Below are 20,179 nucleotides of genomic sequence, written 5' to 3'. Positions count from 1 at the left end.
GATTCAAATTTATCCATCCTTCCCTTGGTGATTCAAGTTAATCTAGTAAAAGGAATTTCTGGAAAAGTTAATCTAGGTTTCAAGTTCATAAATGCAAGCAAGATATGTTAATAATTATTCTGCATTTAGTTGAGACTAGGCTGTTACCCAGATTTACAAACCTTTGTTATGTTTGTCTTTCTTATCCTGTACTGAATAATCTTTAGCAAGATTAGTTGAATGCTTCAATAATTTCTAGGAATCCATTCTAGCATGGGAAAAAAAGCCTTTGCTACGCAATCAAACTTAGGTATGTCTCTCATATTCTATCTTTTATGCGATTCTGTTCTTGGATCACTATCCATGATTAGTATGCAGAACCCAAAATAAACTTTTCCCTGAATGTACTCTCTAATTTAACTTTGTGCTATTTTTTAAATCGACTTGGCGACTGTGCACATGTTGCCAATAAAACCAACCAACCAGTGGATTGGCCAGCCCCCTTGAAAGTAACTAGGGTTAAATGTTAATGGGTTATGTGTACTTGGGTTGAGGATTTTCCTACTCCAGTTTTTTTTTTTTTAAATAACTTTTTAAGGGAACCAAACACATACTAAACAGTGTCTATGATATAAAAGGACAGAAAATATAATAACAATCTGTGGTTAGGCCAAAATTTGGAGTGCCTCCTTGATCTTTCTTGACCCTTTTATGATTCTAATTAATATGCAACAGTATGATAGAGGTTAATTTTAATATTAAAAGACCAAAATACTTTTTTGTTTTTGTTTTATAACAACTAAGTTTATAAAATAATCCTTTTGTTGAAAATTGACGTATAATTCTTCTTTCATCTTATTCCTTCTCAGTTTTATATTTCAGACATCGCAAGTATTCCAAAACTGGATAATATAGAAGAACAGAATGATTACAAGTCTTTTAAAAAAATTAATAGGAAAATTATCTTCGCCGTTATTTTTCGATTGCATATAAATTAAAATACAAGGAGAACATTTTAGAATATGGCTTGAGTAAAAGGGGACAAAATATATTTTTTCCCTTCAAAATTACACTAAGATAAAGTTTACCTTTTAACAAAGAGATGAATCTAGGCAGGAAGGAATTAAAAATGAAGAGCATTAGTTTCTATCCCTTTTCTATTTTATATTTTCTTAAAAAGCAAGCAGTTGGTGATAAATGATTAGTTTTGTCGATTTGTCTGTCATCTTTTTAGTTTTTATAACACGTATACTAGAAAATCTAACAAGTAGTCAAATGGAGTTGCCAATAATTACCCATAGCTTCTTAAATTCATTCAGAAGCTCGACTTCAAATAAGATAAGAGAGGATCAGACGAGAGAGATCAACAACATACAAATCTCTGCTCAGTGCACTAAACAAACAGCGTCATCATCATACCTCGTTTATCCAACTAACGTCAAGTGTTAAAACATTTAAAGCCAATAACATGCGTTTCCAGAGGAACATTGTGCAATTTGATTTTTTGAGAAAAAAACATTGTGCAATTCCTCGTCTCCTGCCTAAATAACATTATGCAATTTGCAATCTGAGTGCTAAGTGAAACTCATGTATAAACTTACAAATAAGATCATCTTACAAAATATACACAAACTGGAAACCAAGCTTATTTATTCTTTGTGAAAAAGACAAATTTATAGTGCTCTGGGTATCAATGGGCACTAACGAGGAAAGGATGTTGGCAGACACCGCATTCGATTGTTTCAGATCCGGAGGTTGGAACTTGAACCTGGAAATGAGGAACCTGATGACTAAGTACCAATCGGATACAGACGTGCGCGGATGCAGACATATTTCAGGAAAAAGAAAAGCAACACAATGAGGTTCTATGCATATAATAGATTCATCTTATTTTTACCTGAAGATGGACGGTGCATACAGGACATGCAACTTCCCTCATCCGCTTACTGGATCTGTCAGAAGTCTTCAAACCTATCAAGCAGCATGCAGAAAATTTTAGATATGGTATGGTGTATTAAAGTGTATTTCCAGATTAAAGTAACCAAAAAAATACCTGAGGATGACTTTCGATTCTTTTCCATCTCCTCCTGATAAAAAAACCCAATTGGGTCAGTCACTTCAATAGATTACGGATATCGTCACATATGTTATTTCCTCCATCCCATTCACCTAAATTCTATTTTTTTTTCTTTTTCAGAATTTATTGGCAATAGTTGCAGTGTAGGCCTAAAGGTTTTCAACAAGCCCCCCTATTGCCAGCCACAAAACTCTGCAGTTCCAACTGCAGAAATTTGCTCAAGCCAAGGTATGTGGCACTGCCCTATTGGCTCGGAGGGGGTTCGAGGTGGGCTGTCTGAAATGCAGCCTCCTCAGAACAGCTCCCACCAATCAGGTACCATGCCAGCATGCCTGTCCCCATCAGCAAAGTGGCAGCAAGATATAGTATCATGGCATATAATCAAGTATACCATACTGGTGCCCAACTAACATGACCGGTACAAATGGCACAGATGCCTTCTCCCAAATTGGCAAGTGAATGTTGGTTAATTGCTAGAGTAATAATAAATATATTGTTCTATTTATTGGTCATCATTTCTTCAAATCAGATCTATCAAAATAAGTAGTAAATCATAAGAAATTTAAATACTGGAAAATACCTGAAGCTTTTTGGCAAGATCTTCATGACTGTGCAGTGTAGCAGGTTTACTGGCAGCTTCCTTTGCAATGCTTAGCCTATGAGAAACTTCTGCCTGTGGACAATACAACAAAAGAAACAGCCAGGTATCACTGTGCAAATCTGTATCATGAAAATATCACAACCAGAATTTCAGGTGACAAACTGTCTTTCTATTAGTCACGAAAGATGTAAGTTCCTACCAATTCTTGCTACTGCGATATTTCATAATTGCTGCTATATTAAGAGAGATTATCATTCAGGGTATTAGCTCTTCTGGATATTCTTTTTTCTGTCCTCTGAATACTAAATCCATTAACACAGTTATAACCTTACATGGACTACATTGCAGCCAATCATTAGGACTTGACAGAAAAATACAGAAAGTTCAACCTATAAAGCAATTAATTTGACTGATATATGGAAAGAATTATCTATGTCTCATAACAACATATTAAGGGGGGAAAGGGTGGCCCACTGTACCCTAAGGCTACAAAGGCTACAAAACTATAAATACTCATTTAAGCATTAATTTTTTCATCCTCCTAAATGATGGATCATGCCAGATCCATATAGATCAAATTAAGATATTAAATAAAGAACCTGCCAAAATGAACTAGAATTAAATAGTGCATCAATATAAAGCAGACAGGAATACCATGCATCTATCACAAACTCGGACTGGTTGAGCATTCTCATCCGCAGTAAGAGCAATTCTACCCTGGGTACACTTGTCACAGAATATGTCACCACAATTCCTGCAATGATGCTGAGAAGATGAAGTAATCATGTTAGTGCATGAAAAGTTGAACCTTGAGCCATGATCAAGATCATAAATGATTAATAATCAAATCACGGAGTTTATTACCCTTCGGTTGAAAGCTCCAAAATCGCCCCCACATGACGTGCATTTATTGACTGCTTCATCTGGAACCTAAGAAGAGGAAGTGCAATTAGACCAAATCAAACTAAGCTGTCCAAGTAAATGGAGAACCAGAAACTAAATTGACCCAAAATAAATCCGACAATATATAGTAAAAATAATCAGAATGATAAATGTCACCCCCTGCATGAAAATGTACAGAAGAACCAAAATATGTCATAAAATTGTCATAATACATCTCTCACTATTACTCTAAAAGGTAAGGTAACATATATTCCAAATTAAAACCAACTAAGACCAATCCAAAAAAAGTAATCTCGCCGCCTGATAGAAAAGGTTTACATGCTTAGTTGCAAGTCAAGGAAATACCTTCTATGGACTGTGGGCAATAGTTACAACAAACCCAAGCACTATATCCATCAAAAACTGAAAAGCCTAGAGCACAGGGACTAATGAGGTCAGAACCTACTGAAGACATGATTAAATGAACATAATTTAGCAAACACAGCTTCTGGTGGTGAGTTAAGATGTAAATAAAAGTGAAAATGTCAAAAATGAGTATACTAAAGTTTCCAGATTACCCAATGCTACTTTCTTTAAATTAATATGACGGGCCTAATTATAATTCATCTTAAAGTGACTGATCCAAATAATAGCGAATCTTGAATTCTGATGTCACCACTAAACAGGAATAACATTCAAGACCATATTCACATTTTAGTGAAACTACAGAAATTCTCAGAGTATAGTAGTTTGCCATTATACCAAGTCCCTACAAGAATACAACCTTTCACATTTACCCATAATAGGTCATAAGAACCTTAGTGAAGCAAGAGATAAAAGACAGCAGCAACATCTAATGAGTAAAGGACTGCTACAAACATGAGCATTACAAATAGGATAATCCGCTGAGTTTATTAAAAAACCATATCCAGAAGATAACGATTTCTAAATGAAGACCAGATCAGTTAACCAAATATCACACTAACACGATAGAGCAAATTTTACAGAAGCAGATTAGCAGGGAAAAAATTAATCACAAACTTCTTCACCAACAAGATAATGTAACAACAAAGTAAACAGAAGTTGATCTTCCAAGAAATATAAGTGCCAACTGAAATGTGATGAGAGATCATTGTGAAAGAATAGAGACCAAGCTTACCCAATGGTCTTTCTCCTCGTTGATAGGTTTTATCAAGTTCATCCAATCAAAACCTTTCTTCTTCTCATTTGGCTGTTCAGATGGCTTGCCAGCATCAGCAGCTCCTTTGCCTCTAGAAAGGCTATTCCCACCCATCTCCTTAAACTAAGATTGGAAATATCTCAGAACGAGAAATTCTTGGTATGACAAATGTGCAACATAACTTCGAGATTATGCATCAGAACCATGCTAAAAGAACATAGGAGAGACTACCGAATCAGATAATTAGAAAGAATAAATAGAAAAAGTCAAAGGAGAAGAAACATTGATGGCAAGAAATAACTTACTTTTGGCTTATTTCAAGTCTCAAAGTAAAGCCTACCATGAGAGATGGGGTTTCATAGAAAAGGTACAGATAGAGAAGGATCTCGAACATGCATCACATGTGGATCGGGCAGTTAATATATATGTGTCCAAGTGTATATATATTGGCCAAGAAACAGCCAGCTGAATTACCCATTCAACCCGATCCTTATCATTCTGGGAAAAGGGTATTGGAACCGAATGTATGTACGAGCATGATTAAAAGGTCACAAAAAGTAGATTTTTACCAAATTTACATTGTTGTGGTGTATATAAGTGCACTCTATGCCTAATTTACAGCCTTGAGGATAAATAACAATTATAGAGTAGAGATAACTGTAGATACGACACAAATCAATACTAGTAAAGAGAACAGGGAATAGATGTCAGACCTGCACCGTTGCGGCTGTCACTGTGTCAAGTAAGGTACTGGTAGTATAGCTGTTTGACTGTAGCCTTATCCGCCTTGGTTCAACATCAACAGAGCTCTTGGACCAGAAGGCTAAGATGGAAGAATCAACAACCTAGATAAAGATGGAACGAGTGTATAATCTTAGAAGTAAATCATAAATAAAGATAAAGACATAGCTAAGATCCTGCATCAAACAGTCTAAGCCAACTTACTTCACATCTTGTCACGTTCTCAAGCGGATAAATCCTCAGTGTTCTATTAGTACTTGGATCAAGCATCCGGATCCCATCCAAACCAATCTATGCAACAGAATAATACTTAATCATTTGTACACCATTATGACTGGTAAAGCAAATGTAAATTCATTAAAGTTTTGAAGGCCTACAGACAATCATAAGTTTACAAAATGATTAACTATGTACAGAATGAATTATCATGTGTTAACCAAATTCATAATAGGAGTTCCATAATTCATATATTATGGGACTGAGAGGGATTTCAAATAATTCAGTCTTCTAGATGAATGAATGCCACATGAAAGAAAAAGATTGACACACAGGAAAGAAGCAGAGACACAAAGTAATAGAAATCACAGGTGACAACAAGAACTCAAGTTTGACAATCTTAGAAGCTTAGCACCTTTATGAAGTTAAGGGCTCCATGAGCTTATGACATGCTACTCACCGGTCTAAACAAAAAGGACTCATATGTAGCTAGGGAGGATGAAAAAGAAGGCAAACTACTCGGATACATAAACTGAAGATTATGCAGTGAAATATTCCCCACAAGATAAATACATATCAAGAAACTAGGCCGTACCCAACAAGATGACCAACTAGAGAACAATCCTAAATCAAAATTAACAAAGATTACATTTTTACCCAACTATCAGCTTAAAGCTCAGAAATCCAATTTCATATGTATCAGAAAGAAAGCCAGATTCTTGTTCCTTCTTTTCCTCTCCAAAGCTTGCAATGATAACTAAGGAAAATGAAATTACCCGTTTGAAGCTTAGATGCGCAGGTTTCAGCATGTATCAGTAATATTACGCGGATACAGATGGTTCTTTTTTCTCAGTACCTGACAAAGGACATCCATGGTACTCTGGCCATATGTTTCTGCCAACAGCTTGACTCGGAATTTCTGGACACCATTCTTCACATCCTGTTGCACATCCACCTTCGGCACCGCCCTCACAACCTTTGCCTTGCTCGCACCCTGCTCCTTTCTATCCAAAGAGGAGCTAATGGACCTCCCATAATCATCAAACAAAGCTGAAGACCTACTCCCGGTGGTTCCCCTAGCACCGTATGGCTCCGACCGACCACCATCATAAGCATAAACACCTTCACCAAGTCCATCATCTTGCACCCCAACCTGATCGTAGCGCAAACCACTCTCAGGCTTCTTCCCATAGAGATCCTCCTCATAACCTGAGCTGCTCCGGTTGTACCCACCGGTCACGCCCGGCCCATACCTCCCAGAATTGTCATTGAAATACGCACCGCCTTGATCTAACCGAGCAGCACTGGATTCGTAAGGGTTCTCATAGGACGGGTAAGCAGAGGACCCGAGATTCGGATTGGGGTTTGCATGATGGGAATAATTCACGGCCGGCGGCTGATGGCTATCATAGGGGTAATACGGAGCAGAAGAGGGCTGCTGCGGGAGGGAGTACGGCGCTGGTGCAGGCGCTGGCGCCGGCGCCGGATCCGGCTGGTACGGCGATGGATTGTAGGGTGGAAAGGAGGTAAACTGGGGAGATTGGGGTAGGTTTTGAGGTTGGGGATTAGAGTAGGAAGGGGCCGAAGGAGGGATATCAGGATTGTGGGGATAAGGAGGGTAAGAGGCGGCGGTGTATTCAGGGGCAGAGTAGTGGGAATAAGGAGGAGCCGAGGCGTAGCTCGACTGGATTGGAGTGGACGAAGGGAATTCCCCTGGATTAGGGTTAAGGCTAGTGAAGGAGGAAGCGTACTGGTGGGCGTAGTAGGAGGGGTTGTATTCGTTACCTTGCTGCATCTCCAGTGGTGGCTTCTCTTCTCCGATCGACGAAGAGATCAAGATCGTGAGATCGCGAGATCGAGAGCTAGGGTTAGGATTTGGTGGATCTGCGAGGACGAAGAAGATGGATTATTTGTACCTTTTCTCCGTCGCCTTCGAAAGAAAAGTTGGCTTCGGATGCGGAGTAGTTTCGGTGTTTTCTCCGAATCTTCATTCTTCTTTGCTCCGAGGGAGAGATTAGATTAAGATGATCCGTGAGTTACTACCGTAGATCGTGCCGGCAAGAGACGGATATAAACGGTTCAGATGATTCGAGTTGACGGTTTCAAACTGCTTCGCTGCGCAATGGAGAGGCAAGAAACCGACCAGAAGTCGGGTTCGGATCTTTGATTGGGCCCCGTTATGGGAGTTTGTCTTTAATGGGTTACAGTCACAGATGGGCTCAAGCCAACTGGTAGATTGGAGATTTTTCCAGCAGTTCGTCCATCTGGCACCCTCTCATAGGCTAGCGCCACATCTCACCTCGAACAGAGGCTGCCACGTAAGCAATTGGAAAATTTATTGAATTCAAACTCATGAATCATAAGTAGTTGAAGAGGCCAGGAGAACGCGATCCATTTTTGTGATCTTCTATATGTTATAATTTGTTTCATGAGAACTTTAACAATATTTTCAACTAGTTTAGATGGCTAATTCCCAAAAGTGGCATCATCTTCAAGACATTGCTTACAAGGTTTAGAAACTTGATTGCAACTTGCAAGCCATTCAGTAATTCCTTAACAAGACAGCAAGTCATCTTCTTTGGTTCAAAACAAGGAGTTCCTAGTTGAGTTACCAAGAAAGAATAGCAATCAATCGAGCCATATGGCAAGCACAATTCACAGTATTAGAGGCAGCTTGGGAATATGCATAATGGAAGGAAGGTTGTTGCACAGACTAAGCTTGAATATAGTTACAACTGAAAGAGGATTGCCAATTGGCATTTGGACCATAAGAGAAAACTTATTGAGAAATTTGGTCTTCAGATGCAAGCTGGCTCCTCCTAATATGCAGGTGCTTTTGGTGAAATCTATCATGACTACGAGAGTACCTTCATAGAAAGAAAAAAAAACACGATATTGAACAGAGAACTATGATTATACTTCATGATGCAATATACAAAACAGAGAATGTTTCATGGAAAAAGGCAAACAAAAGAGTTGAATATTATCACGTAACCGCATATCATATATCGAAGCTTTAAAAAATATTTCATCATGCAACAGTTCCAGTTTAATTTGAGTTTTGAATTCACTTGTATAATTAGATAAGTCGCGAAAAGATAGTAACAAAAAGAAGTCAGCAGAAAGAGCGGCTCCATGCAATGCACAGATTAATATGCAGCATTAATCTCAATTAGTAAAGCACTATAACCTAATTCTTCATGCCTGTTGTCCAATCAAAGGGCTCTGTAAACAAACCATGTACATCAAGGCTCCCCGAGCTTGCTTAACATAACGTGCTCACAAACTATTTTGAATCACACATTGTAGTTTTGGTATATCATTGAATGGAGAGGAAACAAGTGAAATTTGATAAGATAGCTTGGAATCATAGAATCAACAGAAAAAATAGGAAAGGAAAGCATTTTTATTTCATTCCAGATTATTATGACTTATGAGATCAGATTTCCATAAATCCTTCAACTTTCTGGGTTTACTAATACATCAAATAGAAGTGAAGATGTGTATATGCCAAATAGAACTCTAAATATTGGGCCCTGTATTTCAGGATTCTCAAATGAGGTATATTAACCTTAGCATTGCACTAAAAGGTATTAAAAAGCTAACCGATATCGGGCTTCCAGCATTATAATCAACATAACAAAGAAGTGGCCGAGTGGGGGTGAGCAGAAGTGGCACTCACAAGCAAACATGGAGAAAGAATTCAAAATAATAAAGAAGTGAGTTGGCACTTATAGACCAGAAAGATTCCCCAAAACAGACAACACTCCGAAGACTAGTTTCCATGTAAAGATGTATGATCAATTAAAATCTGAAACCAGACAACAATTTGCCATGCAGAAAGAGAACATTATATGTCAGATCAGAGGTCCCCCAAATAACAGATAAAATGACTCCTCACCAGTGAACAATGTAATTCTTCAGAAGAACAAATGCATCTTGTTGAATGAAGACACCAGTATATCTGGATCTGCTTGATGAAAAGATATCTCCATTGAATTGTTTCCAATAAATGTCAATTGTAAACACTACAATGAAATGCTTCCATACAGTACTTCGAAAGGCAGAAGTGATGAAAGAAAAGATAAAGCAACTCTTATATAGGATATATAACCAACATTAAGAACTAAACTAACTTTTACATGGCAAGTACAAACTTATCGAGTTATCAACCTTGTAGTTCTTCAAGCTTCGAGCATAATTACTACTTTCTAATATATGGTAGAACCATGACCGCTACCTGCCTTCTCACCTCTTCCTAGTACATGCAGAGTGTACTTTTAAGTTATAAAGAATAATTCATAACAAAAAACATATAAACAGTACTAACAAAACAAACTATCTTTGCGTACTGTATAGATTTCCATGTGGTAGCATAAGAACCCATTTAACTAAACTAAACAAAACCAGAACCCAATTTACTGATGTTTTCTTCAACTTGAAAGATATGAGACATAGAAAAATCTGAAGAAATGACGATGACGAATATTAGAATATCACTAATTAGCCATACTTCTAAAAGGAAATGGTGCAAAGTAGTCTAAGTAGAACAACTTGGATAAAGAAAAATAAAATAAATATAATAGACACAGTGAGTTTACCTAAAAATCTCAGTCTTCGTCATCCTCCTCTGAGCTACCAACATCACTGCTATAATCACTGCTATACTCATCCTGGTCAGGATTGATATCAAGCTGCACATACTTGACCTGTATCGGCTCTGGAGCCTTTGGCGGCCCAGCCGGCACACCGGGAATCCGCTGTTCCTCCACCTTGTTGCCGACCACCACCCCATCCAATGGCAATGTAATAGGATCCCCAGGCTTCCACCCTGGCGGTACCGGTGGAAGCTCGATTGGTAACTCGATCGGCATCCCCTTCCTCCAACCCGGTGGCACCGCGATCGGAAGCATTGGAGGCATGACAGGCACGGGCAGCTCCTCTCTTGGTGGCGTCGGCTCCAGCAGCACCTCCGTCATCACATCCGCCGCTGCCCGCTCCTTCGCCTCCATCGCCTTCTTCGGTACCCCAACATCCAAATCCGCAAAATGGTACAACTGCGACGCCCTCATCTCGTTGTCCTGAGGAGCTGGAGGCAGTGCCCCCCGCAGCGGCGCAATCCCTGCCCCGTGCTCCGGTGGGGCGAACGTAGTATAACTAATCCGATGTGCGTAGGATAAAATTTCTTCCAGATCCAACGAGGAGTGAAGCGAATTGGTGGTTTGGGAATCAATGTCGTCTCCTTTTTGCCGCTTGGGATCGCGGCGGTAGTCGGAGTAGTCATCGGCAAGGCGGTCGAGCACGTGGTGGGCGTCGCGGAGCTTCTTGGTGAAGGCTAGTAGGGTGGAGTCCTTGGAGCGGATCTCGCGGGATAGCTTGCTTTTGGAGTCCTGGAGGTCGAGGATTTCTTGGAGCTCGGCGACGGACTCGAAGAGCTGGGTCTGGAGAGAGGTGAAGAGAGCGAGGAGGTCTTTGGTGGAGGTGGGGAGAGGGGAATTAGAGGAGGAGGGAGACGAGTTTGGGAGGAAGGAAGGGAAGGAACCGCGAAAGGAGGAGAGCCAAAAGGGGCGGTTGGGGGAGAGGTCAAAGAGCTTGGAGGCGAGGAGGGACATGTGGGTGAGGAGGGATTGGGCGCGGGGTAGAGGAGGGAGGAGGGGGAGGAGGGCGGAGGTGGAGGACGAGGTGGTGATGGTGGTGTAGGAGGAAGAGGAGGGCGGAGGGGGTTTGGGATTAGGGTTAGGGTTAGGATTAGGGTTTGGGGGAAGGGAAGAGGAGGGAGAGGAGGATGGGAGACCGAGGCGGGCAGGAGAGGGAAGCATCGGAGGGGTGTGGCTTTGCAGCATTTCGGTGAACCGGCGGTTGTGGCGTGGAAAATTGCAATCGAAGGCGATGAGTAGTATTGAACATTTGAATGGAAGGCAATTTTTGCAAAGAGGCCAGGGCTCCAGTTGTAAATTTAGTTAATCAGGAGGGACAATTACGTCAAATGTCCAACAATGGCGCACTATATCAGCACTATACTTTTGGCGGGAGAGGAGCTAAAGCAAAAGCTGAAGCTAAACCAAAGCCCCAAAATTTCCCCAAAAGATGGAAGGAGGAGACGAATCCCTCGCCATGACGGCGGATGAGGAGTTCCACGTTTGGAAGAAGAACACCCCTTTCCTGTACGACCTAGTTATCTCCCACGCCCTCGAGTGGCCATCTCTCACCTCCCAATGGCTCCCTTCTTCCCCCCTCTCCTCCTCCTCCTCCTCCTCCTCCTCCTCCTCCTCCTCTTCCTCTTCCAACCCCATCCATCGCCTCCTCCTCGGCACCCACACCGCCGGAGACGCTCCCAACTTCCTCATGGTCGCCGACGTCCACTTCCCCCTCCCAGCCCCTCGGGATCGCCGCTCTCCGGTCGCCGATGCGCCGATACCGACGGTCAAGATCGCGCAGAAGGTTCTCCACGAGGGGGAGGTCAACCGTGCTCGTTACATGCCGCAGAGCCCCTCGACAGTGGCGACGAAGACTTGCCAATCGGAGGTGCACGTCTTCGACCTTGCTCGCCGGCCGCCGAATCCTGAGGAGGTGGGAAATGGTGGGGCTGACGTAGTGCTGAGGGGGCATGAGAACGAGGGATACGGGCTGTCGTGGAGTTCGCTAAGAGAGGGGTTCCTTTTGAGTGGGTCTTATGATTCCAAGATTTGCTTGTGGGATTTAAAAGGGGGAAAAGGGGCAGCGGTTCTCGACGCTCAGAATATGTATGAGGTAATGCGTCAAAGAAGTCCTTTGCATAGTCATTAGAATAAGATATTTTATTTTCCTTCTTCAGGTTTTCCCTACTGATGTTCTAATGGCCTACTAACTACTAGAATAAGCTGTGTGGCTGCATTGTTCGGAATTTATACTTCGTTTATATGGAGATTTCGCAATGTTTCTTGAAGTTTATTTATTTAGTCTTAGTTCTTTGCTTTATAATTCATATAATGAATATACTGTTCGACCATCAAAAGGGATATATTGTCTTCACGGTATACATGTAATCAGCAATTAGAAGACTCTTCCAATGAGTGCAAATTCTGTTCTGTTATTTTCGTCGTCTTCTACGTCATGGTTCTGTTGTAATTTTCCTTTAGTTTCTCTGTCTAATACTATTTTGCAACAAGAGTAACCTAAGTTAATGTCCTTCTATGATCCAAGCATGGGTTTTGAGTTCTATGAACAAAACAAGAACCTCATATAATTTTACTTGCGTAATATGTTAGGTTAGGAGTATGGCCTGCAATTATGAGGAGCTGATCACATTTTTTGCTGTTGCAGGCTCATGAAGATTTAGTTGAAGATGTTGCTTGGCACTTAAAGGATGAGAATCTATTTGGATCTGTTGGAGATGATCATAAGTTGATGATATGGGACTTGCGCTCTTCTACATCAAAAACACCTCAACACTCTATTATTGCTCACCAAAATGAGGTGAACCAGCATATCCTGTAACCAATGAATGCTTCGGTTATGCTGTTACATGATTTATTCACTTATTTGTCAGTACTATCTTCTTCTTGCAATTTTATTTCTTAATCCAACTAGCATCTTGTATCCTGACAGGTCATTCACTATTCTTTTGGCTTCTGATTTATGATGTCTTCTCAGAGTTGGATTTCACCAAACGACCATGGGAATTGAACTATTGCCACCTTATGTTAGACTATAATTATTGTCCTTACCAATGGAAAATTATTCAGTCTCAAATGCTTAATGTTGTGCATCATTATATCTTATACCAAACATTGAGTGCAAAAGAGTGGTCTTGTTACATTTTACAAGCTCAATGAGGAAACTTGTGTTCTTTGCTTCGGTCTTCACTTCATTTTTTTTTATCTTGAAAGTTATCTTTTTATAAATTCTTTCCTCATTCTCCACAGATTAATAATTTATTTGAAAGATTTTGTCTTTATCACATTCTGTTCCATTTCTATTTGGAACTTGCAGAATACATAGTGTTGTGCCATCTTAGATGAGCATGATTAGATAACTGGATCTACACAATGGAAGAAGCTCATGATGTTCCAATAATTGGAGCTATCAAGATTCATATTTTAGGACATGCATAAGTAATTTAACTTTAAGTGGAAGTATCTTAAATATCAAATTAGGAGAGTGAAGGTCCATTATCAGCAACCATATTATGATTCTCATGGACTAAACCAAACTCTTCATCTGGTAAGGCAATTAGCTCTGTTCTATTTTGGGGATGGTTAACACTTGACAGGACCTTGTTTTAGCATATAACTATAATACAAGTAGCCTAATTACAAGTAACTTTTTTCTTTGATCATGTGCTAAATTTTCATTTGTTTTCATAATCAAAGGTAGTTTGTTTACTTCTTGGTCTTGTGCAAATAATGAGGGCACTGATAAACCCATTCTTCTAGGTCAATTCTTTGTCTTTCAGTCCATTTAACGAGTGGCTTCTGGTGACGGCATCGGCAGATACAACTGTTAACCTGTTTGATTTGAGAAAGCTCACAAGAAGTTTGCATACTTTCTCCAGTCACACGTATGCATTCTCATATTTTGGCAGTACTGTGGAACCATTTGATTTATCACTGTCTTTCTTCCTTTCGATATCCAATTCCAAGTTCTTCTCTTAAATTTGCATTTATATGTTCATCTTATATACTTAAACTTCTTTTGCTAGATGAAGAACTTCTTTTTTATGCCTTGGTCATCTAAACAATGGTGTTTGTGTATTGTCTCACCAGCTGCATTATCTCTTTTTTCAGTACTTACTGCTTGCCCTCCTGTTTCAAGAGATGAGATGTGATGCCTACTTTTTTCATCTGGTGTCATTTTATATTTAGTTAGATGCGAGATAATGATAACCACCTCTACTCTCCTGTCACTAACTGAAATTGAGGCAGAGTTTATACACCCTTTTGTTGCAGAAGCAAGAACTTGTTTAGCTGAGGTGCTTAATTATATTTGTGGCCGATCCAAACCATCCAAAACATATTGAAGGCTTCATGCAACTCATTTCCTAGAACAGATATGAAAACTTATCCACATAGATAGTGTATCATGGCCATCTTCTACACGTATGCATCCAATTAGGTTACAGATTGTGCATTTTCAGATAACTACTGCCTTTTATTCTAGCTGATGATATACTTAATAAATTCAATACTATTTTCTTGCAATATAAGGGGAATCTCCTCACTTAATATGTTTCTATAGGTCGGAAGTGCTTCAGGTTGAATGGAGCCCGAAGAATGAAACAATCTTAGCTTCTTCTGCTGCTGACAAGAGAGTGATGGTTTGGGACCTTTCCAGGTAATTTGGAAAGTAAAAAAAAAAAATGCAATCTTAAATTCTTAATCTGTACCTTTCTTCGCTATACCTTATTTGTTCCTGCAGTTATCATTTTGATGGCCTTTTTCATGTGAATGGGTTAAAGGCTGAAGCCTTCTAAACAAAGAAAATTAAATATATTTTGTAAATGGAGCAGTGTGATAACTAGGGCACTATATAAAGTTGAGCTCTTCTTAGTCCTAATGCAATGCATATGGATTGGAAGTATGAAGCAAAGTGCTATTGAAATGTGTATTTAATCATACAGAATAATGGAAGGCATGTGCAACACTGCATCAGTAATATATACCAGAAAAACAAATCACAATGTGCCTAAGACGATAATGGAAGGCAAAGTGCTATTGAAATGTGTATTTAATTATACAGAATAATGGAAGGCACGTGCAACACTGCATCAGTAATATATACCAGAAAAACAAATCACAATGTACCTAAGACAATAATTTCATGGTGTTGGTATATGTAGGAATTAAAAGAATTTTTTGCTGCATTTCTAGTGACTCACTTACTCTTGACTTTTATAGTTTATTCAACCAATTTGTCAGTGACTCTCATTGTATTCTGATAGACTTTGTCTTCTTAATAGTTGCTACCAAAATTGTATATTGGCCGATATTCTGAAGCTGTGATTTGAAACGTTGAAAACTGTCACGGTCCAAACTCATTGGCAAAGGAAAGAAGTGGATATTTAGAGTTTCTAGTTTGAGATTTGGGCTGAGGTAGTTCTTGGTCTTGATCTTTGTCCGGAATTGTCCTCTACCTGATTGGTGACCCTTATATTCTGGTCCAGAATATGATCTGCCAGGCTTCCAGCATGCTAATTTTGTATGATATTTGGCCAATCCAAATATGTACTTAGACAATTATAAGTTATTCTTATTTCACTAAACTATTTTATCAATTTTAACTGGGAATTTCTTTTACCAATGAATGACATTAACCACATCTCACCAGATACTGAAACATATAAAATCATTCCCAATTCCTTACATCTAATGTAATTCGATATGTTTCTGTTGCGTCTCGATGTGTTCCTTGATTTTATGTTCGTTCTCCTATCTCAAAGTTATATTTGACATGTTTGTGGTTTTGTTTAGTTTTCTTCCATTTTTGGTCCGTCCCAGGATTATAAATTCTCATATTGTTTTAAGTTTTATCAAATCCTATGCTTATTTAATATTGCATGACCTGGCAACTTGTCCAGGATTGGAGATGAGCAGACAGAAGAAGATGCAGAGGATGGCCCGCCTGAGCTTCTATTTTCTCATGGAGGTCACAGAGCCAAGATATCAGAATTTTCATGGAACCCAACCGAGGAACTGGTCATCGCCAGCGTTGCAGAAGATAATATACTCCAGATCTGGCAGGTGGCAGAAAGCATATATCGAGATGATTGTACAGCGCAAAATGATGATGATCTATATGCTAAAACATAGATCTTTTATGCAATCTTTCTGTTGTTGGTGTAATATGGAAAGTTGAAACTTACTACAGTAACTCGTGTTAAACTTTGAAATGCTTAGAAGTAATGACAGACCACTTTTTAGATGCATAACCCTTTGTTTTTTTGGGTCCTACAGCCATGTTTAAGTCATCAGTAATCCATCGCAAATTGCTTGAGATTTAGCTAATCTGACTATTTGTATAAATTGGTTAGCATTTCTCCCTGTGTTTAGTAATACCAAATGGACCAGATCTGGATCCAGATTGATTAGCATACATCCAAGAGTCTAGGACTAGTTCGGACTGTTCTGGGTCATAATTGATCCGGGTCCACTTGATAGGTATCCAGCATACCAGATGTTGGCCTCATAATTGCACATCCAACTAAGAGAACCTTTTAGATTGCCTAAGAAAGTTTTTCTAACTTTTTAAACTATAGAAAATGTCTCACCTCCTCCTACAAATCTTTAACAAAAGATATCAAATAATTATTTTGCTCTCAACTTTGCTCCTTTTTCTTTTCTAGAATAAAAGCAAACGATTCCTAGATGGTCTAAAACGTGTCAATTTATTAATAGAAATAAGAATTTACTCAATGCAAACCAACACAATATGCAGGTAAATCTAAACATGCTAATAACAATCGCATGCATTCGAGGATTTTTAATGGAGCAAATTCGATGCCAAGAGTCATCGGATACTTTTGATATATTTATCTAATAATCAATTAGATAGAATATCCAAATCACACGCGGCATTTTGTTTTTTACCCTCCTTTTATTCTAATTATTATTCTTTTCTCATCCACCCGAAGGGACAATCTAATGGTGTAAGCAACCAAACCAGGAAGAAGGCCAGGGAGAGAAAGAGAGGATAAGAGCAAAATCGTAGCCCTAAATGGCAGAATCCGAAACAATTTCAACCACGTGCGATAGGCTGCTGATTACATCGATTCTTGGATCCAGTAGCCGTCAGACGTTGACGTTACACGTGTCACTGTCTGGCTGATGTGGATAGTGCCACGTGGGCCACCAAAGTCACTGCAACTTGTAGCGTGGAGGCGAGATGGCATGGGAGGTGAAAACGATACGATACTTCACAGCCTCCTTGGGGATGTCACTTTTCCATGCATGGTTATAATTTATCGGATAATCATATTTTCTACATAAAGAGACTAATAAATCTACGAATTAGTTAATTAATTGGGACATAACTATGCAATTTAATTATAAGAAAGGGATCCTTCTCGGAGCCTCTGACTAAGTAATAAAGTTATTTTATTTTTAAAAGTTTATTAATATTTGACAACTCAGGCTTTTTGTTTAGTTGAAAATTATTTTTAAAAAATTGAATTTGATTGTAATGAGGTATTTTACTTTTGAAAAGTTTTGTTTACGAGAATAAAATCCAAAAATATGTGTTTGAGATATATATATATATATATATATATATATAAATATATATATGAGAATATCAGTGGTTTAAATACAAATTTTATAATAATATATATATTTGTTTTTACTTTCAACAATTTAGTTGTGAAAAGTTCAGAGAATTTTTTAAATTTTAATAAAAATATAAAATTTAACGATGTCCCAATTAAACTGATTTGGCAAGAATTCAAATTTAAAATATCCATAAAACAAGAGCATCCGGAAAAAGTGACTAGTTCTAATATCGTGTAGGTTAGATGATTAATTATTCAAAAAACTTAAGTTATTAGATAATAAACTAAACTTACTTTTAGAAATAAATAAATAAATAAAATTATAAGTACAACATTTCTTCCCTTGAAATGATCCACCAGTCCACATTTGTCTACCACGTGAAATATTATTACCCAATTGCTAATTTATGAATTCTAGACCTCCTAGTTTGAGTGGTGCAAGCAATAGTTTTTTATTTATTTATTTGGTGGGATTTACATAGTTATCACTAAAATTTTCAAAATATCATAATGGTTACGGAAATTAATGTACTTTCTCAAAAGTATCATTCTTTTAATTATAATTAAAACATAATTTAAACTTAAAAAGATAAAAAAAAATAAAAATATCTTATTATATGTGACATAAAAATTCTTGATAAAATATATTATATTCTAAGTTAAAAGAAAAGGAGGAGGGTGTTTTAGGAATTAAAATATATTTATTAACTTTAATAATAATCTGTTGGAAGTATTCTCTTAAAATTAATGAAAGATTCAAAAGATTTTAGCCGCAGTTTGATAATTTTCAGTGACAATTAATTTAAAAATCCATTTTCTTTTCGTTCTTTTCTCAATCGAAAGGACTAGAACTATCAAGTACGAGATACACGGGATTTTTTTGCATGTAAAACACTACCACTCTTTGGGCCTCGTGTCGTTTTGTTTGATATTAGAATTCTACGGCTATTAGATTTGCTCAATTGTTATCAGAAAGTTGTACGTTTGTGCTCAAAGATCTGAGAATATTAATAGATGTGGCCAAATAGATGTTACTATCGCTGGCATTTTTGCTACCATTTCCATCAATCTCTATTACTTCGAGAAAGGCCTATTTTGTGGCTATAAGATAACATCAACATAATGCATGGTCCTGTAACACAAGGCTTCATAATATATAATATATATATATATATACATATTTTTAAGGAAATTTTGATAAAAAATAATCTAGTTTTTATTTTCATTATTATTCACATTCATTATCTACTTTTAATGCCTACGGAATACCGTGAGTTAATTTTACTCTACCAGCACATAATAGAACAGAGAATATTTTATTATTTTTAAAGATAAAAAATAAAAATAAAACCTTAAATATGCCTAATTTGACTTTAAAATTTAGTTCTCCATTAATTTCTATCTAAACCTAAAAAATTATTTAAAATTATTCAAAGGTGTTAAGGCCATTTTCAATCTATAGTTGCTTTAATTCATGTATATGATAGCTAACCATTAATAAAACTTACTAGCGTAGTGTTACAAGGGTCGAACAGTAAATACTTATATGATATGGTGTGAATAATAATATAAATAACTACTAGTATGTAAGGCATCCTATATTTTAATACTTAACAATATTTTATTCATCTATTTGTTACTTGATATGGTTCTATCCTCGAGCATGATTATGATTAGGATGATGGTGGTGGATCCATAGTTTAGATGCGAAGAGGAGTGAGTAGGGGTCAATTCTAAGGGATTAGGATCCTGCGGCGCTCGAAAGAGGAAGGAGGATGACAACCTTGGTGAGCGACGACTTTAGCTTGAGAGAATGAGAGGAAAGAAGGTTAAAAGAGATGAGAGGTAGAAGAAGAAGAGAAATACTTTAGACTATATTGCTCTCCACATATTTAGAGGGTAACCCTAAGTCAAACAATATCAACCATAATTGGACTGAAATCAACGTCATGTGTTTTAAATGCCTTGTCGATTGTTCAAATTGTTCTTGATATGTAGTGTCTTGAGGTCGTTTGAACATTCCAGCCTAAAACTAGAAGTCATTCAAAAATATTAAACAACTAAATCTAAATAAGCGGGTTTGATCCAACAAACCTAATGTCTCTCGTGAGGTGATTTGATTGAGTCTAAATCATATTATTAAATTATATAAAATATGTGTATCTATGTTTTATACTTTGTATTTGTTTTTTCCTTTAATGTTTGCAAATAACACCATGTTTTTGGCAAATATTTGTAGAATAACTTATCCAGTCAATTCAA

General features: G+C 37.9%; 3 protein-coding genes across 8 annotated transcripts; 1 reads left to right on the top strand and 2 right to left on the bottom strand.

Annotated features, from left to right (window-relative positions):
• Nucleotides 1-1,452: 1,452 nt before the first annotated feature.
• On the bottom strand, nt 1,453-7,968 carry LOC140801258 (protein FREE1-like). Its single transcript, XM_073156274.1, has 10 exons — nt 6,533-7,968; nt 5,665-5,751; nt 5,433-5,564; nt 4,699-4,842; nt 3,522-3,587; nt 3,312-3,422; nt 2,637-2,729; nt 2,033-2,066; nt 1,877-1,950; nt 1,453-1,747 (listed from the first exon to the last, which is right to left on the bottom strand). The coding sequence occupies exons 1-10, from the start codon at nt 7,469-7,471 to the stop codon at nt 1,670-1,672; spliced, it is 1,758 nt and encodes a 585-aa protein (XP_073012375.1). The 5' UTR covers nt 7,472-7,968; the 3' UTR covers nt 1,453-1,669.
• On the bottom strand, nt 7,864-11,609 carry LOC140801260 (mediator of RNA polymerase II transcription subunit 4). Of its 6 annotated transcripts, XR_012111401.1 has the most exons (3): nt 10,278-11,609; nt 9,578-9,646; nt 8,340-8,543 (listed from the first exon to the last, which is right to left on the bottom strand). XR_012111401.1 is itself a non-coding variant. In XM_073156281.1 (2 exons), the coding sequence occupies exon 1, from the start codon at nt 11,517-11,519 to the stop codon at nt 10,287-10,289; it is 1,233 nt and encodes a 410-aa protein (XP_073012382.1). In that variant the 5' UTR covers nt 11,520-11,599; the 3' UTR covers nt 7,864-7,987; nt 10,278-10,286. The 6 variants fall into 6 exon arrangements, 5 of the variants coding, with proteins under 5 accessions (XP_073012382.1, XP_073012378.1, XP_073012377.1 ...); XM_073156281.1 differs by lacking the exons at nt 8,340-8,543; nt 9,578-9,646 and adding an exon at nt 7,864-7,987 and having other exon boundaries at nt 10,278-11,599; XM_073156277.1 differs by lacking the exon at nt 9,578-9,646 and having other exon boundaries at nt 10,278-11,599.
• Nucleotides 11,610-11,703: 94 nt separating this feature from the next.
• LOC140801259 (histone-binding protein MSI1-like) lies at nt 11,704-16,582 on the top strand. The gene is made up of 5 exons (XM_073156275.1): nt 11,704-12,426; nt 12,979-13,131; nt 14,091-14,215; nt 14,893-14,988; nt 16,232-16,582. Exons 1-5 carry the CDS (start codon nt 11,764-11,766, stop codon nt 16,461-16,463), a joined length of 1,269 nt encoding a protein of 422 aa, XP_073012376.1. The 5' UTR covers nt 11,704-11,763; the 3' UTR covers nt 16,464-16,582.
• Nucleotides 16,583-20,179: the final 3,597 nt, after the last annotated feature.

Source organism: Typha latifolia, chromosome 14 (assembly GCF_019914945.1).
Source record: "Typha latifolia isolate L0001 chromosome 14, TyphaL0001v2, whole genome shotgun sequence".
Classification (NCBI taxonomy): domain Eukaryota; kingdom Viridiplantae; phylum Streptophyta; class Magnoliopsida; order Poales; family Typhaceae; genus Typha; species Typha latifolia.
This window is presented reverse-complemented; position numbering and strand designations above follow the sequence as displayed.

Excerpts from the sequence above, each read along its gene's own strand:
- LOC140801258 (XM_073156274.1), bottom strand. The coding sequence starts at position 7,471 with ATGCAGCAAGGTAACGAATACAACCCCTCCTACTACGCCCACCAGTAC. Across the intron at positions 5,565-5,664 it reads AGAACGTGACAAGATGTGAA|GTTGTTGATTCTTCCATCTT; the intron begins GTAAGTTGGCTT and ends ATCTTTATCTAG. Across the intron at positions 2,730-3,311 it reads GAGTTTGTGATAGATGCATG|GCAGAAGTTTCTCATAGGCT; the intron begins GTATTCCTGTCT and ends TATTGTCCACAG.
- LOC140801260 (XM_073156281.1), bottom strand. The coding sequence starts at position 11,519 with ATGCTGCAAAGCCACACCCCTCCGATGCTTCCCTCTCCTGCCCGCCTC.
- LOC140801259 (XM_073156275.1), top strand. The coding sequence starts at position 11,764 with ATGGAAGGAGGAGACGAATCCCTCGCCATGACGGCGGATGAGGAGTTC. Across the intron at positions 12,427-12,978 it reads ACGCTCAGAATATGTATGAG|GCTCATGAAGATTTAGTTGA; the intron begins GTAATGCGTCAA and ends TTGCTGTTGCAG. Across the intron at positions 14,216-14,892 it reads CATACTTTCTCCAGTCACAC|GTCGGAAGTGCTTCAGGTTG; the intron begins GTATGCATTCTC and ends ATGTTTCTATAG.